The 24,180-nt window shown below is 36.9% G+C and overlaps 1 protein-coding gene and 2 pseudogenes across 1 annotated transcript; 2 read left to right on the top strand and 1 right to left on the bottom strand.

The window, feature by feature from the left end:
* Nucleotides 1-1,367: 1,367 nt before the first annotated feature.
* Nucleotides 1,368-4,542, top strand: LOC120124646 (annotated as a pseudogene).
* A 2,696-nt stretch (nt 4,543-7,238) lies between these two features.
* Nucleotides 7,239-8,150, bottom strand: LOC120124645. Its single transcript, XM_039143259.1, has one exon. The coding sequence runs from the start codon at nt 8,148-8,150 to the stop codon at nt 7,281-7,283; it is 870 nt and encodes a 289-aa protein (XP_038999190.1). The 3' UTR covers nt 7,239-7,280.
* A 2,908-nt stretch (nt 8,151-11,058) lies between these two features.
* Nucleotides 11,059-23,564, top strand: LOC120124701 (annotated as a pseudogene).
* The last annotated feature ends 616 nt before the right edge of the window (nt 23,565-24,180 follow it).

The following is a 24,180-nucleotide window of genomic DNA, read 5'->3' as shown; positions in this document are numbered from 1 at the left end:
GTCCTCCTCCCCCCGGTGAGCTCAAGTTAAATTCCGATTGTTCTGTGAATCCAAGATCGATGGAAGCTGCTAGTGGGGGCATTCTTCGGGACCATGACGGTAATTGGATAGGAGGTTTCAGTCGCAATATCGGGAGCTGTTCGGTTCTCCAAGCCAAGCTTTGGGGACTCCTGGACAGGCTTCATATGGCCTGGGACGAAGGAGCGGGTCACATAGAGGCGGAAATGGATAGTTCGGAAGCTTTTCGTTTGGTCAATGCACATCAAAAGATTCATGATCCGACCATCCTCCGTAGAATCCGAGATATGCTGCAGAGAAACTGGACGGTGGAGTTCAAGCTTATTCCCCGGGAAGCGAACCGCAAAGCAGATGCTATCGCCCATCATGGCTACACAATGCAAACAGGGTTCCAGAAATGGCAATGGCCACCGGATGTCTTCAGCTCGCTGCTGCATAAAGAGAAGCAGTCAGGCAGGAATTTTATCACTAGCAGTTAAGTTGGGTTTTAGCTTTGCAACCAAAAAAAATATTACGTAACATACATAGATGAGGGTTGATTAGAAAAATGTGTTATATTTCCAAAAAGAAAATAAACACGCGAACCATGTAGCAAATTTATCTCAAAATCATCATAATCCTCTAATAATTTTAGAGGAACCTCCGATTTGTCTCCTTGCCTCACTGAAAATGGGTATTAGAAGAATAAACACATTCCAACTTATTATAATATAAAATGATTATCGGTAAATAAATAAACACAATTAAAATTAAAGAATAACAGAATTTACATAAAAAGTTAAAAGGAAAAATCACAAGAAGATAAAAAGAATTTAAATAATATAAATGAAGAAAATATAAGAAGAATTTGGATTCACAACTTATTTACTACAAATAATATAATACACAACACTATCTCGATCATCAATGATAATTCTATTTTTTGTTATACTCGCAATATTAAAATTTCTTCTCAAATTAATGATTTTTCTCAAAAAGATTTTCTATAAAATCTTAATATCTATTTTATTGGAAGATTATTATGAATATTATTATTTAATAATACAATTATAATTTTTTTTATATTTTGTTGCCGTTATTATACAAGAAAAAATAATTCGTGAGATATGTGTTGTGAATGTATCAAAATAATTTTATATTATAAATATTAAATTAAATCTTTTTGCACGCACGAAATTTGAACTAGATTCGTTTTATTTATTCTATAATTAATTAATTTAATTTCTAAAAAATCAAATGATCAAATAGATCGTTTGAAAAATAACGAAAATCACTCTTAGATTCTCACTATTTCTAGTAAAGTCGAACCCGTTGGCTTCTCTCAGTTCAACTCATGCATAACAGCCCTCTCAGTGGAGCTCTACTTATCGTCTCTCTCTCTCTTCGATGAATTCAGCCATGGCGATTCACAAACGATCCTCAAATTTTGTCACTCTGATTATCCTCTCTCTCGTCGCCCTCGCCTCTTCTGAGGTTTTCTTCGAAGAACGCTTCGAAGGTAAAATCTTTCTTTACTCGCTTCTCTCCGTTTTCTATTACTAAATCTGTCCGTTGTATCCGAACCTTTATATCAGATTTTTTTTTGTCATTTGAATCTGTTTTTTAAGATGTTTTAGCTTTCAGTTTGATCTAATTTTGACGGACCGGTGATTTTTATGTTTTATTTTGGCAATCAATTTGTTTTTATTTATTTTCTTTACTCAAATGTTTTATTATGTTTCGACATGCGATTAATTCGAGTAGATCAGCTGATAATCTAATTTCTTAAGTTGGCTCTACAATTTTTTCATGACTGAATCAGCGTTAGAGAAATGTAGCTTAAATGCGATAAGAACTGACAGTGAATGTTACGGTCCCTAATGTTTCAATTGATCTGTAACTGTAGAGGATAATCTAAAGGAATGGTAATTAATATATTATTCTGCGTTTTTTTAAATTTATTTGTTCCTCAATTTTCATTGATAATTGCGAGCCAGGTATTTGTTTACGTGAGACCAAAAATAAGGGGATGAAAACGTTAGTTTTTAGCAATGTCGTAGGGAAATATTTAAAAGTCAACAATTTTTAGCTGCGCCTATAGATATCAGAGTAAAGCAAAACATGTACCTATTTACCGTACTTTGCTTGTTCTGTTCCTTAGATTTTGTATTCCTTTTAACAAACGAATGAGAACTTATGAAAAGGAAGCAGCATTTGCTTTAATTGTACTTATTTTAGGTTTCGCTGTTTTTAGCAGCTTTGATTGCAAGCTTTTTGGCTGATTTTGCTTTTCTATTGCTGTGAAATTTTAGATGGATGGGAAAGTCGGTGGGTAAAATCTGACTGGAAGAAAGATGAGAACATGGCTGGGGAATGGAATTACACTTCTGGAAAATGGAATGGAGATCCTAATGACAAAGGTAAGGTTCTGGAATTACTGTTAATTTGGTATAGATGAAGACTATTTTTCAAATTAGTTACTTATGACTCTGCATCTTGTACAGGCATTCAAACTATCGAAGACTACAGGTTTTATGCTATTCAGCTGAGTTTCCAGAAGTTAACAACAAGGGCAAGACCCTAGTCTTCCAATTTTCTGTGAAGCATGAGCAGAAGCTTGACTGTGGTGGTGGCTACATGAAGTTGCTCAGTGGTTTCATTGACCAGAAGAAATTTGGCGGTGAAACCCCATACAGGTTTTTTCATGCCCCTGTGATCTAACCTATTTACATCTCTAATAGATATTAACGTTATATTTACTGATTTTTATCTTATGTTGGTTGGTTGCAGCATCATGTTTGGGCCTGATTTATGTGGCTCCTTCACCAAGAAAGTGCATGTTATTCTTACCTACAATGGGACAAACCACTTGATCAAAAAGGATGTTCCTTGTGAGACTGACCAACTCACTCATGTTTATACATTCATTCTTCGTCCAGATGCTACGTACAGCATCCTTATTGATAATGTTGAGAAACAAACTGGTAGCTTGTACACTGATTGGGATCTTCTCCCACCAAAGAAGATCAAGGATCCTGAGGCCAAGAAGGTAATTGGTCGCACCCTATCTCAGTTGTTATTTTTTTGGTTTGCTTTTTTTCTCATATGCATTTGGAGTACAACACTTCAACTTGAATACTTTGCATGATGGGCAGCCTGAAGATTGGGATGATAGGGAATACATCCCTGATCCTGAAGACAAAAAGGCAGAGGTAATAACATTCTCTTATGCTATATTAGAAGTGCTGCATAAAGATGCATAGGCAACTAACTGCGAGCGTTTTGATACTATAGGGTTATGATGACATTCCCAAAGAAATTATCGTCCCGGATGCTAAGAAGGTAGTCATTTATTCTTTTTGGAATGCTTTTATCATTAAATAGTATACCTTGTTTGAACTAAAGTTTATTGATTAAAATCATTTACCCAGCCTGAAGATTGGGATGAGGTGGAGGATGGTGAATGGAGAGCCCCAACTACTCCCAACCCTGAGTACAAGGGCCCATGGACTCCAAAGGTTTGTGAGATCCTTACCTAATTGCAACATATGGTATGGCTTTTGAATTAGCAACTTGTAACAGTTCTTCCTCTATTTTCAGAAAATCAAGAACCCCAACTACAAGGGCAAGTGGAAGGCACCAATGATTGACAACCCAGGTCTTTTGCTAAGATCATTTCTGTTGTGCTTTTTTTTTCTTTTTATATTTTACGTCAAAATGCTTTAGTTTATTTATTCCTGTGCTTTTCCATGGCCCGTAGATTTCAAGGACGACCCAGATCTCTATGTTTTCCCTAACTTGAAGTATGTTGGTATTGAGTTGTGGCAGGTACTCCTATCCTTTTATCGTCCCGGTTCAGTTTAGAACTATATAAAGAGATAAATGTTTGTGCTTTGTCAGGTGAAATCTGGAACAATGTTCGATAACATCTTAGTTGCTGACGATGTAGAGTACGCCAAGAAACTAGCTAGAGAAACATGGGGCAGGCAGAAGGATGTATGTAAATCTTTGTATGTTATGTTCTCATATCATATTTGGCTGATGTTATTGGCTTTTGCAGGCTGAGAAGGCAGCGTTTGAGGAGGCAGAGAAAAAGAGTGAGGATGAGGTATTGTTCGCGACTGGTGAAACATGTAATTTCAGTATTACTTGCACTTATTGCTTTTCCTTTCTAATTAATGAAAAGATGATTTTCAGGAGTCAAAGGATGAGCCAGTTGATTCCGATGTAAGCATATGCAGCATCCCTTTTCAAATATATGATTTCTCTGTTTGCCATTGTTTTGGAATTTTTTTCTATATTTTGTGTTACCTGTTTTTCTAGGCCGAGGACGATGATGATGTCGATGATGCTGAAGGACATGAGTCTGGTTCAGACGACGAGGCCAAGGAAGATGCACACGTAAGTAGTTATTCCGATTTTGTGAATCAGTTCATCAAATTTGTTATGTTTATTGAGCAATGATTGTACTTTGGGTGCAGGATGAGCTGTAGGGCTGCAATATTTCGCGGACAATTTGTTTTTGGAGATAAAAACGTCCTTTAGCACTCTTAGAAATTGAATTGTAGTTTTCAGGAGTTTTCTGTTAGAGGAAGAAGGAATTGAATGGTTCAATCAAATGAAATTTGACTGATTTTTTTATTTTAACTGTCTGCACAGCGAGATGCCCATTCTTTTTTGTTTTTATGATCGCTAGATATGTCCAGTAATTTTTGCTTAAACCAAAGATTTAAGCAAGTTCTTTTTAAATAAAATAGAAATGAATAAAACACCGCAACGCACACACAAACAAGCAGCAGCAACTGTATTTGTTGCCTTTACCCCCAGAAATGTGTAAACTATGAAAATCTAACAAATCTTTGGTTTAATGGCAAAAGAAAGTTTTGGAAGGATCCTGGTTTATGTTTGTTCGTTATTTTTTTCCTAAAACTAAGATGGACCTAAACAAATTATCAAAATAAATTTATTAAATCTTACTATTTGATCTTTTAGGTGTTTAATAAAACAAATTACTCGGAAAATATAATTTCCAAAGTTTGAATAATTAAATTAAATTTTAAACATCAAACAAGAGTGATTAAATTTTTAGTTTATCAAATAAAAAATATTATAGAAGAGAACAATTATTAGAATCTACTAAACTCTAGTGATCGTAAGCTTAATCAACTCAATGTTTTTTATTAATCTAGAGTAATTATTCGAAGATAGTTTCTCAATCATTTAACACTAAATATTTATATTTTTGATATTCATAATGTTCGTAACTTTGATGAACAAAAATAATTATTTATTACGAAGTTAGTTGAGTTGACCTTAATAAAATTTTCACACGAAGGCGTGTTATTTTTTTCCTTGTCTTTGGGACAGTAAAATCTGACATGAAAACTAAGACGTACACGTGCAGTATTTGGATGATACTATACATTATATTCTCTTTCTGGATGTGTAGCCTAGTATAACTCAACAGTTCGCTTCTGCCCTCTGCATTTATCATATATATCTTTGATACCCATCCATTGTCAGAATTTCAAATGCTCAATTGCAGTTCCTCACTAATTTTCCCATCCTCCAAACAATCTTCACTTGATGCAGATGAATCTCGCATAATATACTGTCATTTTCCCGTTTGAAACCCGAAGAGAAGAGGCAGTGATAAAAAAACCGTGATGAGCTTGAATGAAGTTGCAGAGGAAGGAATGGAAGTCGACAAAGGCTGCCACCCTTTTTGGCCCACGTCATTGCTTACTGGTGATGGTAATTCATGTGATTTTTATTATTATTGTTTCCGTTGTTAGAAACAGACAAATAGTTGCCACTTGGTCTGAAGCTGTTGACTTCTCAGAGTCTTCGTTTCAACTTTAAATAGCATTTACACAGTTCCCACCTGTGCCTCCTATTTGTTCTGCAACACTTAATTATACTTTTGTATGTATACGTTAGAAATAGAGATGGCGCCATTGAATTCAGGAGAGCACTGCCAATTGCCCCCAAGGGTTAGGCGTGGGTAACCTACTATATTGGGCAGGGAAATTTGCTCGGGTAGGCAGTGGAAAAGTTTTTTCCTTATCCAAAATACGATTTTCTGATATAGAGTCATTGATATAATATGAAGGATTTTAATTTTTTTAGTCACAGGGAATACGTATGTGCACCTTCTCCATCATTGACTATTTTCTCTTTATTATACATTTCATTAGATGTTGATTGGAAAAGCTAAAGACGCATAATAATTCATACATATTCTACTATAAAATTAAAGTTGTATGGTGTTCATGACGTCATACTCTTAACATTGTAACAATAACTCTAGATCAAAAAATAATATGACAGGAAGGTCAATTTTTTAGTTCATTCAGAATTTAAAATCAAAATATTTGATAATGTTTTATTTATCTTTCATTTTTTTGGATAAAAATTTATTTTGATATAATACGATATTTTTTTATTCAATAGAATAAAAAAATAATTAAATTTATATATATAAGGAGGTATTATAATAATTATTCTTAAATATAGAGATATATTATAGTAATGAAGACTTTTTACTATGAATTTGACACTACTATTGACTATAACACTCTATTTTACATAACTCATTAAAACTATTTTTTTTATAGAAAAATGATTCTATAAAATTAAATCGAATAAATATAATTAAATTTAAAATATTTTGATAATAATTTTTATATTTAAGATATTATTAATATATTAAATAATAGTTAAAAAATAATTGCACATATCATTAATCTATCTCTTCTCGCATGATTAAGTGCACAGTGGTGGCTGAGAAAGATGAAAAAACACACTTAGAAGAAGCCATAATGGCTTGAAATTATTTGCATGCACTACCCAAATCTAGTAATTGTCGCTTAATCTTATACCTTTTATGTCAATGTCTACCAACAAAGACGACCCACTGGATCCTTTCTAACCATACAATCTTCATTTAATATTTTTTGTTCATGATCTTCATTTAATTTCTTAACACCAAAATATATCATTAATCAGACTTCGTTTTCAATGTTGATGTCACAATCCATATCTTTTGTAGATCCCAACAAACCCAGATCTCATGCAGTATTAACAGAGAAGCAAAGGCATCATGTGCGTGTGAATTAGAAAATAAGGAAGGAAATGGGTTGGTCAAGCCATATGTGGTGTGTGATCTTATTGCTTCAATTATCCAGAAGAAGAAGAAGAAAACAGTGTTAATCATGGATGTTCGCAACATTTGTCAGAATATTTTATAAAAAAAATGGTAGTTTCACAATTTCCCAGAGACGTTAATTAACTTGATTCAAAGCTCTGGCAAGGCCATTCATGGCGCTATAACCCTTTGAACTGAAGCCCAAGCAGCTAAGCAAGCCTTGCCTGTAAGGCAAATATGTCTTCTTCCTTAACTCTTGAGCTTGTGCTCTATTTGCAGTATAAAGCAACTCGTGTGGCGATGGTGGGACTGGAACCCTCCTTTTCCCTATCCCATTCATCGGCTTCTTCTTCGATTCTCCGCCGCCGGCTTTTGGCTTCTTTCCCTTTGCCGGATAAAAGGAAATGGTTGACCATAATTTGTAATAATTGCTGTTGCTTCTTCCATCACTTTTGGTCCTCAGAAAATCTTTGAGGAAAACCCATCTCTTTGAGCTCCTCACCGCACCTTTGTTGGTCTCCGCTTTGCCGCCTAAATCTTGGTTTGTGTCGGTTCTTAAAGGGGACATGGATCTTGTTCTTCGCCTTAGACTTGAAGACTTATAACCTCTGCCCCTTAAATCTTCTTCTTCTTCCTGTTCGTGCTCGAGATCCATCAATGGAGTTAATGCCTGAGGCCTTTCCAAATGAGTGGATAGCTTCATGGGTCTGATTTTTCCGTTCAAGAAAAGCTCATCGGCCGAACTCATGGATCCCGTTTGACCCGGCTCCGATGACCCGAACCTTGCGGAGAACTCGAAATCAGGAGAAGGGGGCTGTGTTGTAGACGATGACACCACCCTGGACGACGTGATTGCGAAATGCATGGGGCTAGCTGGTGCACTGTAAAAGAACCCGCCATTGATGAACCCGGGTCCGGGTCTTGGCGCCCTGCCATCGGGTGTGGAGCTGGTGCTTTCTAGGTAGTCTTCTGGGAAAACTTGGCCGTTTGGGGTTTGGGACTCCATATGTTTCAGATTTGTTCATCTATGGGGTGCCTTTTATAAGCTGTCAAATACCCCCAAAATGTCATTTTGGGCCATCTATTTTTCTGGCCATAGACGTCTGATTCACTAGTTAATTAATTTAAGTTAGATACTACCGAAGTTTAATATAAAACAATCGCATAAATCTAATTTATTTCATTAATAATATCAAATTTTAAACTTTTAATTTTATTTAACGTGTCGTGTCATCGAATCAAAAAATTATTGATAATATAAACAAATTTATTAACAGCAACAAGGTGTTTCCTGAGTTTCAAACAACCATGAATCTAACATTTAATAATGGAAGTATATGTTGAAGGGGCATTGATTGAATCCATAATCCCTACACATTCTCCCACCCTTTTCAAATTATTTTGAATTTCAATTTCACCCAAAATTTATAGCGGAATTAATAATCCCATGCTTATAAGTGTGAATAGCATTATAAATGTAAAATTGAAAATAAACACACAAAAAATAAATTATAAATGTGTTCTGGCAGATATACCACTTAATTAATAAATAATCATTGTTGGAGTGTAGCTATTGACAGAATATCAGCAGTGTGATTAAACTAAAGGTGAGAAGGATTAACATGCTAATTTACAGGATGGAGATACTAACCATGGTTAACAACTTCCTTTAAATTAATTATAAATATTAAATATTTAAGATTTCCACGTGCTAATATGTGAACATTTCGGAAGATTCAGTCTCTCTCTTTATTTGATTATTTCAGTTGTATGTATCCCAGAAAGAAGAATATTGGTAGCCAACCCAGCAATAGGAGAAAATAGAGATGTCAGTCCAGGCTTAAAAGGTGCACATAAATCTGATTAAGGGTACTTTTCTGGTGAAAGTGTCTACTAGGTCCCTCTATTATAGAGACTATATCAATTTAGTCCCTCTATTATATTATCTGTGTAATAGAGGGAGCTATATATATTGTTGGTTGGAACTAGTTTGGCTTGTCGACGATTTACCCTTTTTGATTTGGGCAAAGTGAGAGAACAATTTTTAATCGAACATTTGGAGGAATGACATGCCAGACAAATTTGATCGCTAGATTTTGAATTTTTTTTAAGACACGTCACGTGAGTCAGCCATAGATCTTATCTATGCATTGTAGTTGACTATAAGTATGTATAGTAGGGACGGAGGCTCTTATGGGTGCAAAGTTGATAACTGCGATGAGTCTAATTCTTTGTGATTACTATCCAACATCCATTGCAATTTCTCCGGTAGGAAGATCATCATTTATAAGTAGGGAGGATGGTTACGAGTCGGGACGAATTTTTATCCCACCCGAGCCCGAATAAAAAAACTAAACCTTTCACCCACAATCAATATGGGTTTATGAGGGCACCATCCGACCCGATTGTGTCGGAAAAGACCCATCCCTAGTTTTCACAGGCCTTTTATTTCTAGGAGTGAAAGGATCCTCTGCATCATCAGATGCAACCGAGCCTGTCTTTGTGAACAGATGCTCAGGGTTTATGATCACCTTATTCGTATTCTTATTCTGCCCAATTGTGTCATTTAGGGTTCTAGCCTTTTTACCCTGCCCAATTCATATATTTTAACAACCGGTCCATTATACACAAAATAAATTTATTATAACATTTGCAGCTCTTTAATTTCCACTTGAATATCAATTCAATATATTTTAATTTATAAAACAAAACATGCCATTATGATACTTTAAAATGTTTAAATAATTTAATATATTTTAATTTATACTTACAATAATTATTATATTGCACGAAAAATAATAACATTTAAATTACTCATAACATATCCTATAAATTTATATTAAAGTGAAAAATCCAACTAAAACTCAAATGCTATCTAATATACTTATTAAATTCATATACAGTGTTATACAGTGGATTGAAAATGTAAAATGAAGTTGGTCTAACTTTAATTGTCAAAATTTAGTAATTTTTAATTTAGTTTGTTTTTTTTTTTTAATTTTTTATCCGCATTAATCCTCAACCTTAAAAACTTGTTCCTAATATAACTATTTTTTTATCTATATTAGTATCGTGAACTGTTCTCAACGTACTTTAAAATTTAGATTTCTTTAAGGATTAAAACAGTTAAGTGAATCCAAATTCAAGAATGGAATTGATTTTTTTATCAAATTTGAGATTAATGGACTAAATGGATTAATTTGAGAGATTATAGATTTTAGGGACAATGTTAAAAGAGTTACCAAGTTGAAGGATTAAGTGTCTTATTTAATTTTTTATAAATTTAAGATAAATATAAAATGAAACATTAAAGACTAAAACAAATTCTTAATTACTAGTCACTTTTTGTCTCTTTTAGTTAAGACATAATACCGAAAATCGCCTCTAATATTTGTAAAATAGTTATTTTGGTTATTTTTTTTTTAGCATTTTGACCTTTAATATTTAACTTTGAGACAAAAAGCTCTCTCTATATATTAAAATTATTAGTTAATACAAGTATAACATTTTAAAATAAGAGTATTTTTAACCTAAATCTAAACGTTGAAGGTGAAAATATTCTTAAAAAGAATAAGTAATAAAATGATTATCCTGTCAATTAAGAGACATTTTATCTTAAAATAAATATTATGAGTCCAAAATACTTTAAAAAACAGAATATAAAATAAAATGGTTATTTTGATGAACGTTGGATCTTAATTTAACATTACACGTTTAGTTAAATAAATGGTTTAAATAATGGTAGGCTTGTAAATAAACTCTAATCCAGGACCATTATATAAAATTTGATTTCCGCTGCAATCTTATATAAATCCTCTCTTCTCTCCCTCTTTTCAATTCAAAGAAATAAAAATCTAATTAAAAGTTTCAAATAATTTCTCTGGGATTTTATGTGGTTTTGGGTCTATTGAATCATTGTTTTATTTTTTAAATTAGAGAAGATGTCTTTGAGACCAAACACGAGGAGAGTCTCGAGGAACAGGTACAAGGTGGCGGTGCACGCCGAAGAGGGACGGCGGAGGAGGGAGGATAACATGGTGAAGATTAGGAAGAGTCGCCGTGAAGAGAGTCTGCAGAAGAAGCGGCGTGAAGGACTCCAAGCGCGGCCAATGCCCACCTCTCTTCAGTCGTCTGCTGATGAAAAAAAGGTCTTTTTCAATTGTTTTATTTTTCCCGATTATTCTTCAGTATTCATAAATTGCTAAAGCTGTTGAAGCTTTCTTGTCCGAAGTTTGTTCGTTCTTTTATTAACCTTATAGAATTAGGATTATGATCGATTGTTAATTTTAGAGGATTTTACTTTTATTAGGTTTCGATTATGTTGATGGGGTATTTTTTTTGGGAGTATTTTCGATTATTTCATTGGAGCCTTGTTATACTTTAAACATTTGGGTAGCGGATACACATGATAAACAATTCATTTTATTTCTTCTCGTATTACGCTTCTATCGAGGCCCTTCTTCCCTTTTTTAAAGCTTAACGATTAAGTTAGCTAATTATCCTAATGAGGTTACTCTTTAATTTATTTCAAAGCACAATTGATTTCAATATTTTGCATGAATTCCATGTATTTGGTTTTTCCATGGTTTACTTTATGACAGCTAATATCATTTTTTGCATTGGGTTGTTCTGATAACGTTCAACTTCTACACTGCAGTTGGAAAATTTGCCAGCCATGGTTGCTGGTGTCTGGAGTGATGATAGTAATATGCAACTTGAGGCGACCACACAGTTCAGAAAATTGCTTTCTATTGGTGAGAAATTCATCTTGTAATAATTCAGTTTGATAATGGTAAAATTTTATAAACTAATAATATCTTTTGTTTATCTCAGAACGTAGCCCACCCATTGAGCAAGTGATACAAGCAGGAGTTGTTCCTCGCTTGGTTGAATTCCTTATGAGGGATGAATTCCCTCAGCTTCAGATTTTTTTTATAAGAATTTCAAGCCTCATTAAAAACCCTCTTCTTGATTAATGGAGCTTGTAGGAAGCTCCTTAATCAGCGGAAGGAGGAAAAGAGTGTCTTAGGATTTTATTGAACAAAAATTACATAAGATACAACCAACAATACGACCGACAAAACCACCCAACAGAACCAAATAAGCTGGATACACCCATAAAACACCCTAACTAAAAACACAGAATCAGCGAAAACAACACTAGTAAACCCCTTACAAAACACATAAAATCCAGACACCACCCTAAACAGCCATCAACAACTTTACTGACTCAGCCTATGCCTTCTTTAGCTAAGGCATCAGCCTCTAAATTGGTTGTCCTACTAACCCATCTAACAACACCTTCAAAGGCATTAAGCCTATGAGCAATATCTTTAATCAAGAAGGCATATACAACAGGACATAATTCATCCCCTTTAATCCAATCCACAGCCACCTTACTATCACTCTCTATAATCAGACGGTCCTTGATCCTCTGTTGATAGTTTGCAAAGAAAGACAACCCCATAAGAATAGCCTTTAACTCCATCAACGTAGGAGGTCCCAGACCAGCAATTTCCTTGAAATAGCCTATAGTATAACCTGAGGAATCTTTTAGAACTCCTCCTAACCCGCTTTTCTTCCAATCTCTTGTAGTGGCAGCATCAACGTTTAATTTAACAAAACCCAAAGGAGGAGGAGACCAAAGTAAAGTAGGAGAAATCTGATTAGAGCGAATAGAAAACAAGTCCCCAAGAGAAGGATCGGAAATAGTGAGTCCTTAGGAATAGACACTGTTTATACTTTGCTAAGAACCAAGAAGCAAGCCTAAACCTTGCTAAAAAGAAGAATTCTGCCTTATCAAACTTTCCCCCTTCAAACACCACGAAATTCCTCATTTTCCAAGTGGTCCACAGAACGACCCCTGGAATAAAAGGCCAAATCAAAAACCATCCCAAACTAGAAAGAAACTTTTAGCGTCCGCTGGTAATACAGAGCAAATCCTCCAAAAACTTAAAAACTTATTCCAAAGGGACACACCATCGAACAAGAGAAAAAAAATGAGATGGAGACTCATCCAACATCTTGCATAGGGGACACAACACATCTTCAATTCCTTGGACACCTCTTTTGACAAGTTCAGTCCTAACAACCAGCTTCCCATGAGCTATCTGCCAAAGAAAACACTCTACTCTTGGAGGTAGTAGACCTCTCCAAATGATCTTCTTCCAGAAAAAGACCTCCTCCGATCCCAAAGTCTCCAATGAACATAGATTAACAGCTGATCTAACAGTAAAAACCCCATCCCCAATACTTTCCAGATCACACGATCAGGAAATTCCGAAGAGAGTGAAAAATTTGTAATGATAGCCAACAAGTTAGACCATTGTTCAAGTTCTCAGTCATGAAGATTTCTTCTTAACTTGACATCCCAAGTCCAACCGAAAGAGATATACTCCCCAAAATCCGATAATTTCCCAAACTGATTTAAGGAAATAGAAAATAGTCTTGGAAAAATGACATCAAGTGGATGATCCACACCCAAATATGTTGCCAAAACCGAATATTTTTACCATCACCAACATGAAAACTACTCATGCTTCTAAACTTAGTGCCAAAGAAGTCTTCTTTAAAATAATTATTTAGCAGTGATCTCCAAATCCAGGATACCTTAGGTGGAAGCTTACTGTCAAGAGTTAAAACTGAAGAATCGAGTCTATATTTGGCACAAACAACTTCCCTCCAAACTGAATCCCTATCATTTGCAAACCTCCAAGTCCATTTCCCCAAAAGCGCTCTATTCATCAAGTTAAGATTAAGAACTCCTAAGCCCCCTTCACTCTTCGGCTTGCTAACATTGGACCAGTTAACCCAGTGAATTTTTCTAATGCCATTTCCCCCTCCCATAGGAAATTAGACATAATAGAGTTAAGGGTTTTAAGAACTGAAGCTGAAATTTTAAATATGGAAAGATAATATGTAGGAAGCGAACATAGAACCGCCTTAATTAACACAAGTCTCCCTGCTAAAGAGAGGGATGCTGCCTTCCACCCGGATAACTTGTTAAAAAATATTTTAATGACAGGTTCCCAAATAGCTGCATAATTTCTAGTAGCACCTAGGGGAAGTCATAGATATTCAGAAGGAAATCTCCCAATTGAACATCCAATAGAAGTAGCCCATTCCAGCAGTTCCTCCTCATTAACATTCACACCAAACAATTTACTCTTCTTCAAATTCAGCTGTAGACCACAAACCACTTGAAAAACTCGAAGCACCCTTTGACATTCTGAATTTGCATCTTCGAGGCACCAGAAAATATAATCAGATCATCCGCAAACTGTAAATGTGACACATTTACAGACCCTTGTTCTCTGCCAATCACCATTCCAGAAAATAACCCTGTGACACTCCCTTTGAATCAATAGATTAAGTAGCTCCCCTACTAAGTTAAACAACAAAGGAGACAGCGAACAATCCTGTCGAATACCTTTAGCCATTGAGAATTCTTCTGAAGGAACTCCATTTACAAGAACCGAAACAGAAGCTGTGGTTACACACTGCTCAATCCAGCCCCTCCATCTGGACCGAATCCCATTTTCTCATTAATTTAAATAAAATAGACCACTCAACAGAGTCGTAAGCTTTCTTGAAATCAACCTTGAATACACAACCCTTGAGTCCATTTTTTCTCCAATAATCCACTCCTTCATTAGCAATTAAAGAACAGTCAGAATATGTCTACCCGGTATGAAGGCAAACTGAGTTGGACTAATGATGCCTGAAATGCAACCCCTCAATCTCCTCGACAAACACTTAGAAATGATCTTATACAACCCACCAACTAGATTAATTGGCCTAAAGTCATCTAGATCGCCAATGTTAGAGACCTTTGGAATGAGAGTGATAAAGGTATGATTAACCCCATGTTCCCATTCTTTTCCCAAATAAAAATCATGAAAAAATTTCATAATATCAACCTTGAGAACATGCCAAAACCTTTTGAAGAAGCCCATATTTAAACCATCGGTCCCGGTGCTTTATTACTATTACAAGATTGTATAGTCTCCCAGATTTCCTCCTCTAAACTTAGATTCTGCTCAACTGAAATACTAGGAAAATTCAACCTTATCTCTTCCACCTCTAAAGTGAATGCTCGTTGAAAATCATAAAGAAGTGGTCTCTAATAGTGGACTTAATGACAGAAGGATCTTGAATAACATTACCCTCGATATTCAAAGCATTCAAAGCATTCCTCCTTTTCCTAATCGAAGCACAATTATGGAAAAATCTTGTATTTCTATCTCCATCTTCTATCCATTTTGATATGGACTTTTGGAACCAGATTTGCTCCTCTATTTTATAGTCTCCACAATTCTGTTCTTGCTGAAACTAACTCTGCTGCCATTCCACTGTTAACACCATCCTGCAACTATTAAATATCCAATTCTAGACCGTGGATCCTCGATTCTAAGGCTGAGATACTAGCCCCAGGAAATTAGTCCCTACTGCCCGCCCAATTCTTGATAGCAGTTTTTGTATTTCTCAGTATACTATAAATTCCAGCCTTCCTCTGCTGATTCTTCCTTTCTTGAATAGAAGATCTGACCAAATCCTCAAACCCAACTTCTTCCATGAGATAGTTAAAAAATTTAACAGGTTTTTTACCCCAATTGACACCTCCATTCTTCAGCAGAATAGCATTATGGTCTGAAAGAGATCTAGGCAGTAAGGTTTGCACCAAATCAGGAAATGCACCAAGAAATTGGCCATCAACCAAAAACCGGTCCAATCTAACTAACATGTGTAGGGGTATCTTGATTATTGCACCAAGTAAACCTTCCCCCATTTAAAGGTAAATCAAATAAGCCTGTTTGCAGCATAAAAAGATTGAAAATCCTTATTGAATTCCTGTTCTGAGTTCTTCCGATCTTCTCTCCATCATACAGATAAACATTAAAGTCCCCCCTACACAAATAGGAGCCCTCTGACCACTTATGAACATGCTCAACTCATCAAAAAAAATATCTTTCTCCTCCTCTACTGAAGGGCCATAAACATTGATGAAAATACAACTGAAATTATTGACACGAAATTCTCCGGATAAGACAATGAATCTTCTGTAGATAAACTGATTTTCTAATTTGAAGACTTTATCATCCCAACAACTCATTAAACCCCCTGATGAGCCAACCGATGGAGATTCAAGAACTCCTCTAAAATAACTAAACCCCTTTCTTCTAAGCATAGATCTAGGAATCTTCTCCATTTTCGTTTCTTGCATCCAAAGAAACTGTGGGTGATTTTATCAATTAACCTCTGAATAGCCCTCTGCTTTTCTTTCCTCCTCAATCCTCTAACATTCCATGAAGCAATGATAAAATTAATCTTCATCATTAATTAGTCCACAATCTACATCCCATCAAGCCTACCTTGATTGCCCTTATTCAAAAATTCTCCAAGTTGATAATCTTATCCAGAAAAGCCTCCTTCCCTTGCTTAAAGGACACCCCCAATAATTTGTTGATTTCCCAAGTTGCTAAGGCTTCCTCCACTAAAATCGAAAAATCTGAAGTAGAAGCTGTTGAGATTGAAACCTGTTCATAAGCTTCCCTTAACAAGCATCTTTTAGCTCTTCTAAAGTTCGAGCCGGAAATGAATCTAGATCTATCACCTTCTGACAACTCTCTTGTAATCTCCACTTCCACTATCTGTTGAACATCTTTTGAGGGCTGAAAATTCCCCTCCTTATTGGTCCAATCCTCCTCTCTATCAGGAGAAACATTCAAAACACTCCCATGCCAGAATTTCCTGCTCGTCGACCTTGAATAAACCCTCTTATAGCTGCTTGTTCTCCTTCTCTCTAACGGGACACTTTTTGAAGACAACAATCTTTTATTTCTGTACCGCGATCTCCCCCTTGAGGAGCTTTCTTCCATATTTATACTTGACTGTAACAACATTAACTGCTGCCCAACTTGTCTAACTTCAGCCTGAATACACTTCTCTGAATCTGACTCATTTCCCTCTTCTTCATTAGAATTTCCAGCTTCTCTCTAACCTAGGTGTTTCAAATTTCAAATTTCAAATTTCAAATTTCTTATTTCCACGAGCCCCGTCGTCTCTCCTCCGACATCCACCAGTCGTCCGCAGTTGTCGTCCGCCACCCGCTGCCGCCGTCAGCAGTCCTTTGCCATACTCCGACCTCCGACCTCTGTTTTGACGCCGTTTTTTACTGGGTAATTCGTCGGCTCAAGGTGTTTCTTTTTCTGGGCTTGTTTTTCCAAGTAAGACTCTTATTTGACGTTGATCTACAAGCCCCTCACGGCCGTTTTCGCCTCCATCCGTTGCACGTTTGCTGGACATCGCATCTCCACCGTGTTCAAAGCCTTTTTGCGATCAATACCCATTTACTTAGTGTCGAGATTAGTTGCATCTCTCCATTATTTTGCACTGAGCAGTTTCGGCAAGATCAGGCGCTCGCTACTTCTATCTTTCTGCTTGACTCTTTTGGTGGATTTCTTCCCGTCGCTGCTGTTGAAGCTTTGAGCTCTTGTTCTGGAACTTTATTTCCAGGGGTGATACTTGGACTCAGTTTACTTCTTTTAACCGGATGTATTAAAAGACAGAAGCTCCTGCTTCTATCTTGTTTATAGATCTTTTATCCATTTTCACTGGTTTTCGTAGCCATCTGTCGCTTCTCCTTCGCAGGGCGTGCGTCCAGATTAGTTCGTCAAATATCTGGGTTTTTCATTTTAACAGTCTTTATCACATGCCGGGTGTTGGAGTCCTCCTTTCCCTCCAGCAGAGTCCTTCGCTCCAATTTCCTCCAACCACTGCAGCAGCGCATTCTCTGTCATCTAACCCTTCTCATCATGATGAGGTTCGCACTATCTTCATTATGGGTCTGCCTAAAGATATCAAAGAGAGAGCTGCAGAATTTTCTGAGATGGCTTCCGGGTTTTAAAGATTCACATTTGAGCTTCAAGGGAGATAAGCCCAAGGGCTTCGCTCTCTTCTCAACTGTAAATTTTGCAGTCGCTGCTAAGGATGTCCTTCAAAAAATGGTTTTTGACCTTAAGTTGAGGCCCCTTTTATACATTGAGATGGCAAGGAAGAATCTTGCTGTTAAAAGAGGAGTAGTTACAAATTCTGTTGCATTTGACAAGGATGGAGGTTTTCCTGTTCCTCCAGTTCTTCCATTGCCAATTCCAGCTTCTGTAGCATCTCCTAGTGTTCAGGTGCCTGTTAAAGCAGTGTGTTGTGATGGTAAATCTGTTGTTAATGGTGTACAAGAAGGATCCAGGGAGTCAATCACAAAGGGGGGCAGTGTTGACAAGTCTGGATGTTTCACGTTATTTGTTGAACATTTACCAGAGAAGATCCATTGGAAGAGGTTTGGATCTTTATTTTGCTCTCATGGTCGGGTACTTGATGCTTTTATTCCTAATAAAAAAGAATTTAAAAGGAGATCGTTTTGGTTTTATTCGCTTCGCATCATTCGAAGAAGCAAGGAGAACGATCTCAAAAATGAATGGATCTAGTATCGACGGTAGCAAAATTGGTGTTTCTTTCGCTAAATTCAAACTTCGAAATTTCTATTGGAAAAAGTCTTCGACAAATGTTCTTCACAAGTCCGTGATGGAAGATGATTCCAGGAAGAATCATTATAAAGTTGAAGGTGTTATTGATGAAGAAAAACTTCAGGTGTTGAGCAATTGTCTAGTGGGGTGGTGTAAGGATTTTGTCAAAATTGGTCATCTCACTAGACATGCAAGCGAAGGGCCTTACTGGCTTCACCTTAATGAGAGCTGCTGGAAATGTGATTTTAATGATTTTCGAAGATAATGCTTTATTGAGAAGTGTGAAAAACGACAAATCAAAGATTCTCGTAGAGTGGTTCTCCATTGTCGAAGTTTGGTCAGAGAGTTTGGTAATAGAGCGTCGTCGAGTATGGTTAGTTTGCGAGGGTGTTCCTTGTCACGCATAGAATTGGGATACTTTCAAGAACATTACGGATAAGTGGGGTCTTTTACTAGCTATCGACGAAAGTTGTCAGTTTCCATCATCCTTTGATCGGGCAAAAATTCAAGTCCTCACAAAGGCTGATGCGAGAATTGATGCGATGGTTGAATTGAAGGTTGGTGACAACTTCTTCAAGGTCATGGTGCATGAGATAGAGCCTTCATTCAAACCGAATTCTTGGGCTCCTAAAGAAGACGAGTCTCTTTAGATCTTGTCTCTTCATTCGTGGTTTTGTTTTAGTCTATATGATTGTAGGTGTTGCTTTTATTTGTATTATGTTTTGTGGCGTTGTTTTAGTCCTACTGCTGGTGGTATAATTAGAAGTATGGTGATTTGATTGTGGCTTTAGATGAGGGTATTTGAGGTTTAGGTGTTTGTTGTAATGGGGTATATCACCATGAGAGGATATTCCGTGGTGTCTTTTGTATCGAGTATTATTATTAATAAAATATGAGGTACTCTTTTCTTCCTTCCAATGTTCGTTAACATACTTTTAGTATGGGAACGAATATGAAGGGAGTTTTTAATGAGACCTCCAACTTCTATAAAAAAAAAAGAGTTAACATTTTTGTGCTTGAGGATCATTTTGCCAAACTTGCTGGACCAGCTGGAATTATTTTTGAGCCAACAAGCCCAGACAATCCCTCATTATCTGATTGGGTCTGTGATCCAAAATCAGAAAATTTTGACTTTCTAATTCCTAAGCCGACATAATCACCAACTTTTATACTCCCAATACTCTGACTTTCTGACAGTCCACCATTAATGCCAATCCTATCTATAGAAAGTCTACCGAGTTGTTTTTCCCTACCAACTTCCCCAGAAACAGAAAAGCCTCTATTGTCAAACCAGCTGTCAACTTTTTGCCAAAAATCTTCTGCTGAAACATCTAAATCATTCCCACTTTCTGATAACAATTTGAATTCTTCCTCTACAATGACCTTCTCTCCACAACGTCCCTCACCGTGAACTTCCACCGGAGAGTTGCCAAAAAGAGAACTTGAAGGCTGGCACGCCGATCCCACCTTGATGCACACTTTAAATGATCTTCCATAGGAACCCAGAGAGATCACCTCCGGAACATCAAAACAACTTTCCACCCTTAATAAAATTTTCACCTTTGTGAGGTCTTTTTTCCTAGTGGCTTCATGAATGTCAACAACTATCCCCCATCTCCCTGCTATTTGTTCGAAGAATTGATCATTCCAGCATAACAGAGGGACCCCCACTAGTTCCACCAAACAAAAGGCCATTGGGACAACATCATCATTCAACAAAAGGGCTAATTGATCAAACCATAACTCTAGTTCTTCTTTCCTCTTCAACCAAGTATCCGTCATCTCTTCCGATGAATTAAAGACAATCACACAAGAATTCCACACATGTCCCCATCTGATAATTTGGACTTCGAAACCCTCTTTAAATAGCGCCTTCTTGACTGACTCAATCTGCAATGAGTGTTTAATAATCCCCGTTAATGACCTTTTAACCCAATTGGAACTTTCAGAAGGAATATGCATTTCCAAAGTATTTTTCTTCACTTTCCCCCTATGAATATCATCGGATGAAATCGCCTTATTTCCCATTGCACTTCTGTTTGGCAACAAAGCCTCTTTATAAGACCTAGTATCCCTAAAACAATTGTTTAAAACTTTCGCCTGATTGGAATTGGATGTTCCAGCAATGTTCTGACTGAGGACCTTCTTTGAAGCAACCTTCCTTCCCTCATACGAGGAAGAAGCTCCCTTATATCTTGCAGGACCCACTTAAATCTTTCTCACATCTATCATAACACCATTTAAGACCTCGACTGCCCTCTTCAAACCATCCTCACTCTTAAACTGAACAAAGGCAAAAGTTGAAAATTTGTATTTTGGGTTCCTAGTGACTTTGGGAATGAAAACTCTCTCAATAGATCCATGGACTACGAAAATATCCCTTAATGAACGTCGGGACACCCTCCTACTAAGATTGTCGATGAACACCATCCAGTTCTCATCGGAGACCGACTTTCCTTTGAGACTCTCCCTCTCTACGTTTTGCTCTCTCTCTCTCTCCCTCAGCTTCAGGTTGGATTTCTTGTTAGCTTCAATATTATTTATGACTTCAAATTCTTAAGTTTATGATTCTTATTTTCATTTTTCTGTAGTTTGAGGCAGCCTGGGCTAATATTGCTTCCGGGACATCTGAGAACACAAAGGTGATAATTGATCATGGGGCTGTTCCTATATTTCTGAAATTGCTTTCTTCACCAAGTGATGATATTCGTGAGCAGGTAAGTACATGAAAGCCATTTTGATTATTGACAGAATAAAGAGGTGTGACAAATTGAACTTTACTCGGCTAAAGCTAGTGTGAAATATTATATATAATCTTAATTCTATTTTTGAACTGAATATTCAGGCTGTGTGGGCATTGGGAAATGTTGCTGGAGATTCTCCTAGATGTCGTGATCTGGTTCTTAGTCATGGTGCTTTCCTTCCTCTGTTGGCACAATTAAATGAACATGCTAAACTTTCTATGCTGAGAAATGCTACATGGACGCTCTCAAATTTTTGTCGGGGAAAGCCCCAGCCTCCCTTTGATCTGTTTTGACCCTCTTTACCTTATTTTCTCGAGCAATTGTTGTTGGTTTAACAAGGATTCCCAAGTTTGTTCATTTTCATGACTATTGATTTACTGTGAAAATCATTGTCCTTTGTCTTCCTTTGAAATCTGAGATAGTGTATGGCAATCAGTTTGGGTTTGAATTTATCTTATTACTTTATCCTTCATTTGTTGTTCAGGTCAAACCTGCACTTTCTGCATTGGCACTCATTTGTTCAAATGATGAAGAAGTCTTAACTGATGCATGTTGGTCTCTCTCGTATCTTTCTGATGGTACAAATGACAAAATCCAAGCTGTTATAGAAGCCAATGTTTGTGGGCGTCTAGTGGAGCTTTTGATGTGAGTTAGACTATTTGCTGCTGATTAAATCTCTGAATCCTTTTATCTTTGATTTATTTGTATTGTTTGGTTGACCAAAATCTAAAATTCTAAGGTTGTCACATGAAGCCATCTCCTTCTTTGCTTATTCCTGCTCTTCGCACAGTTGGAAATATTGTCACAGGAGATGATACACAAACCCAGGTATTAGCCACTTCCGAGGTTTTCTTCTTTTAAAGATGTTGCTAGGAGTATAGGTTTCTTGCAATTTAGTTTTCTCACTCAAACCACAGTGATTGCCGTCCTCTTACATTGTAAACATGATACAAGAATTTTGTGGGTCTAGTTGTTAAAGGTTGTATTTTTGCTTATATGGTATATCCAACTTTTCTTTTCTTATTTTGGGAAAATGTTTTTGGCGTACAGTATTATCAATCATCAAGCATTGCCGTGCCTTTTAACTCTCTTGACAAATAATTTTAAAAAGAGCATCTAGAAGGAAGCCTGTTGGACAATCTCAAATATCACAGCTGGAAATAAGGAACAGATACAGGTATAAATTGGAACTGTTATCACTTTCTTGTTGCCTTTTGATATTTAACTTGGGTTTTATTAGTTTTGGATATGTGATGCTGAGAATTTTACAGGCTGTGATTGAAGCTAATATCATAGCTCCACTGGTTCATCTGCTTCAAAATGCCGAATTTGATATCAAGAAAGAAGCGGCATGGGCCATCTCAATTCTCAAATGCCACATCCGGTGGTACTCATGATCAGATCAAGTATGAAAACTATTGCCATATGTTTTATTAGATTATTAAATGATAAGCTAGTTCTAATCTGGGCAAGTCGCATATTTCAGATTCCTTGTAAGTCAAGGTTGTATCAAGCCATTGTGTGATCTTCTCAACTGCCCTGATCCAAGGATAGTTACAGTTTGTTTAGAAGGGCTTGAAAACATTTTGAAGGTTGGAGAAGCTGATAAGAACCTGGGCAGTACTGGAGGAGTGAATGTCTATGCACAGATGATTGATGATGCAGAGGGTCTAGAGAAAATTGAGAATTTACAGTCCCATGACAACACTGAGATTTATGAAAAGGCCGTGAAAATTCTCGAGACATATTGGTTGGAGGAGGAGGAGGAGACACTGTTGCCAGCTGATGCCTCTCAAACAGGGTTTCGTTTTGGAGGGGTTGAGCTTCCAGTTCCTTCAGGGGGTTTCAATTTCAGTTAGAGGTATGTGGTATTTTGCTATTTGCATGCATCTGTATCTTTTCTGCTACCATTTTATGTTGCTTTCGATGGGGGTATTCAGTTGTCTGATTCTGCATATCTACCATTCGAGTAAAAGCTCTTTCGAGTTTTACAAGGTGTTTATGTTTCAGGAATTTCATCTGGTCATGTATTGAAGCCCTTATGAAGATCCAGGTGAGGCGTCTTGTCTTTGGCTATTGTGTCCCTGGTCATGTATGGTCGAGAGTCCAGTGTCGAGGGCATTAGGCTGGCATAGGTTAACGACACAGTCGGGTTTAGATGAACGGACGGTCGGGGTGGTCGGAAAACATCGAGTTTAAGTTCGATGGTCTTTTCGATGTTGGATATGCAACAAAACAACATAAAACAAATGAAAATGGTTTGAACCGCTTACCCAATAGTTGAAGACGAAGGCATCACGGTGAAAGGGTAAATCGATTGGGTTTTGGTCGAAAAGATGAGAGGACTTCAGCGGTGAGACGAACGGACGACTGGGGTGGCTGAAAATCAATGAAAACCTATGGGAACCTTTGGTTTCGCAACGAACCTTTGACAGTTTCTCTACGACGACGACGATGAGTTTTGACAATCGGCCACCAGGTTTTTGGTCGCGGTGGCCTAATGTTCACACATGTACTGGCGGTGACAGTCACTGTCCAATGGAGACTAAGATCAACGATGGGTCATCGAACGATTTCCTATGATTTTACGATGAATGGCGGGTTTTTCATCAATGGTGAAGGGTAGGGCTTCGATCGGGAGGCGACGTCGGTGTTGTTGGAAGTGGTAATGCGAGCCACGATTAATTGGAGATGGGTTCGACGATGAGGGTAGCGGTGGACGATCGTTGATGATTAGAAGTTTAACGAAAGAGTGAGCAAATTGAAAATT

Source organism: Hibiscus syriacus, unplaced genomic scaffold (genome assembly GCF_006381635.1).
Source record: "Hibiscus syriacus cultivar Baekdansim isolate YM2019G1 unplaced genomic scaffold, ASM638163v2 tig00110422_pilon, whole genome shotgun sequence".
NCBI classification, from domain to species: domain Eukaryota; kingdom Viridiplantae; phylum Streptophyta; class Magnoliopsida; order Malvales; family Malvaceae; genus Hibiscus; species Hibiscus syriacus.
This window is presented reverse-complemented; position numbering and strand designations above follow the sequence as displayed.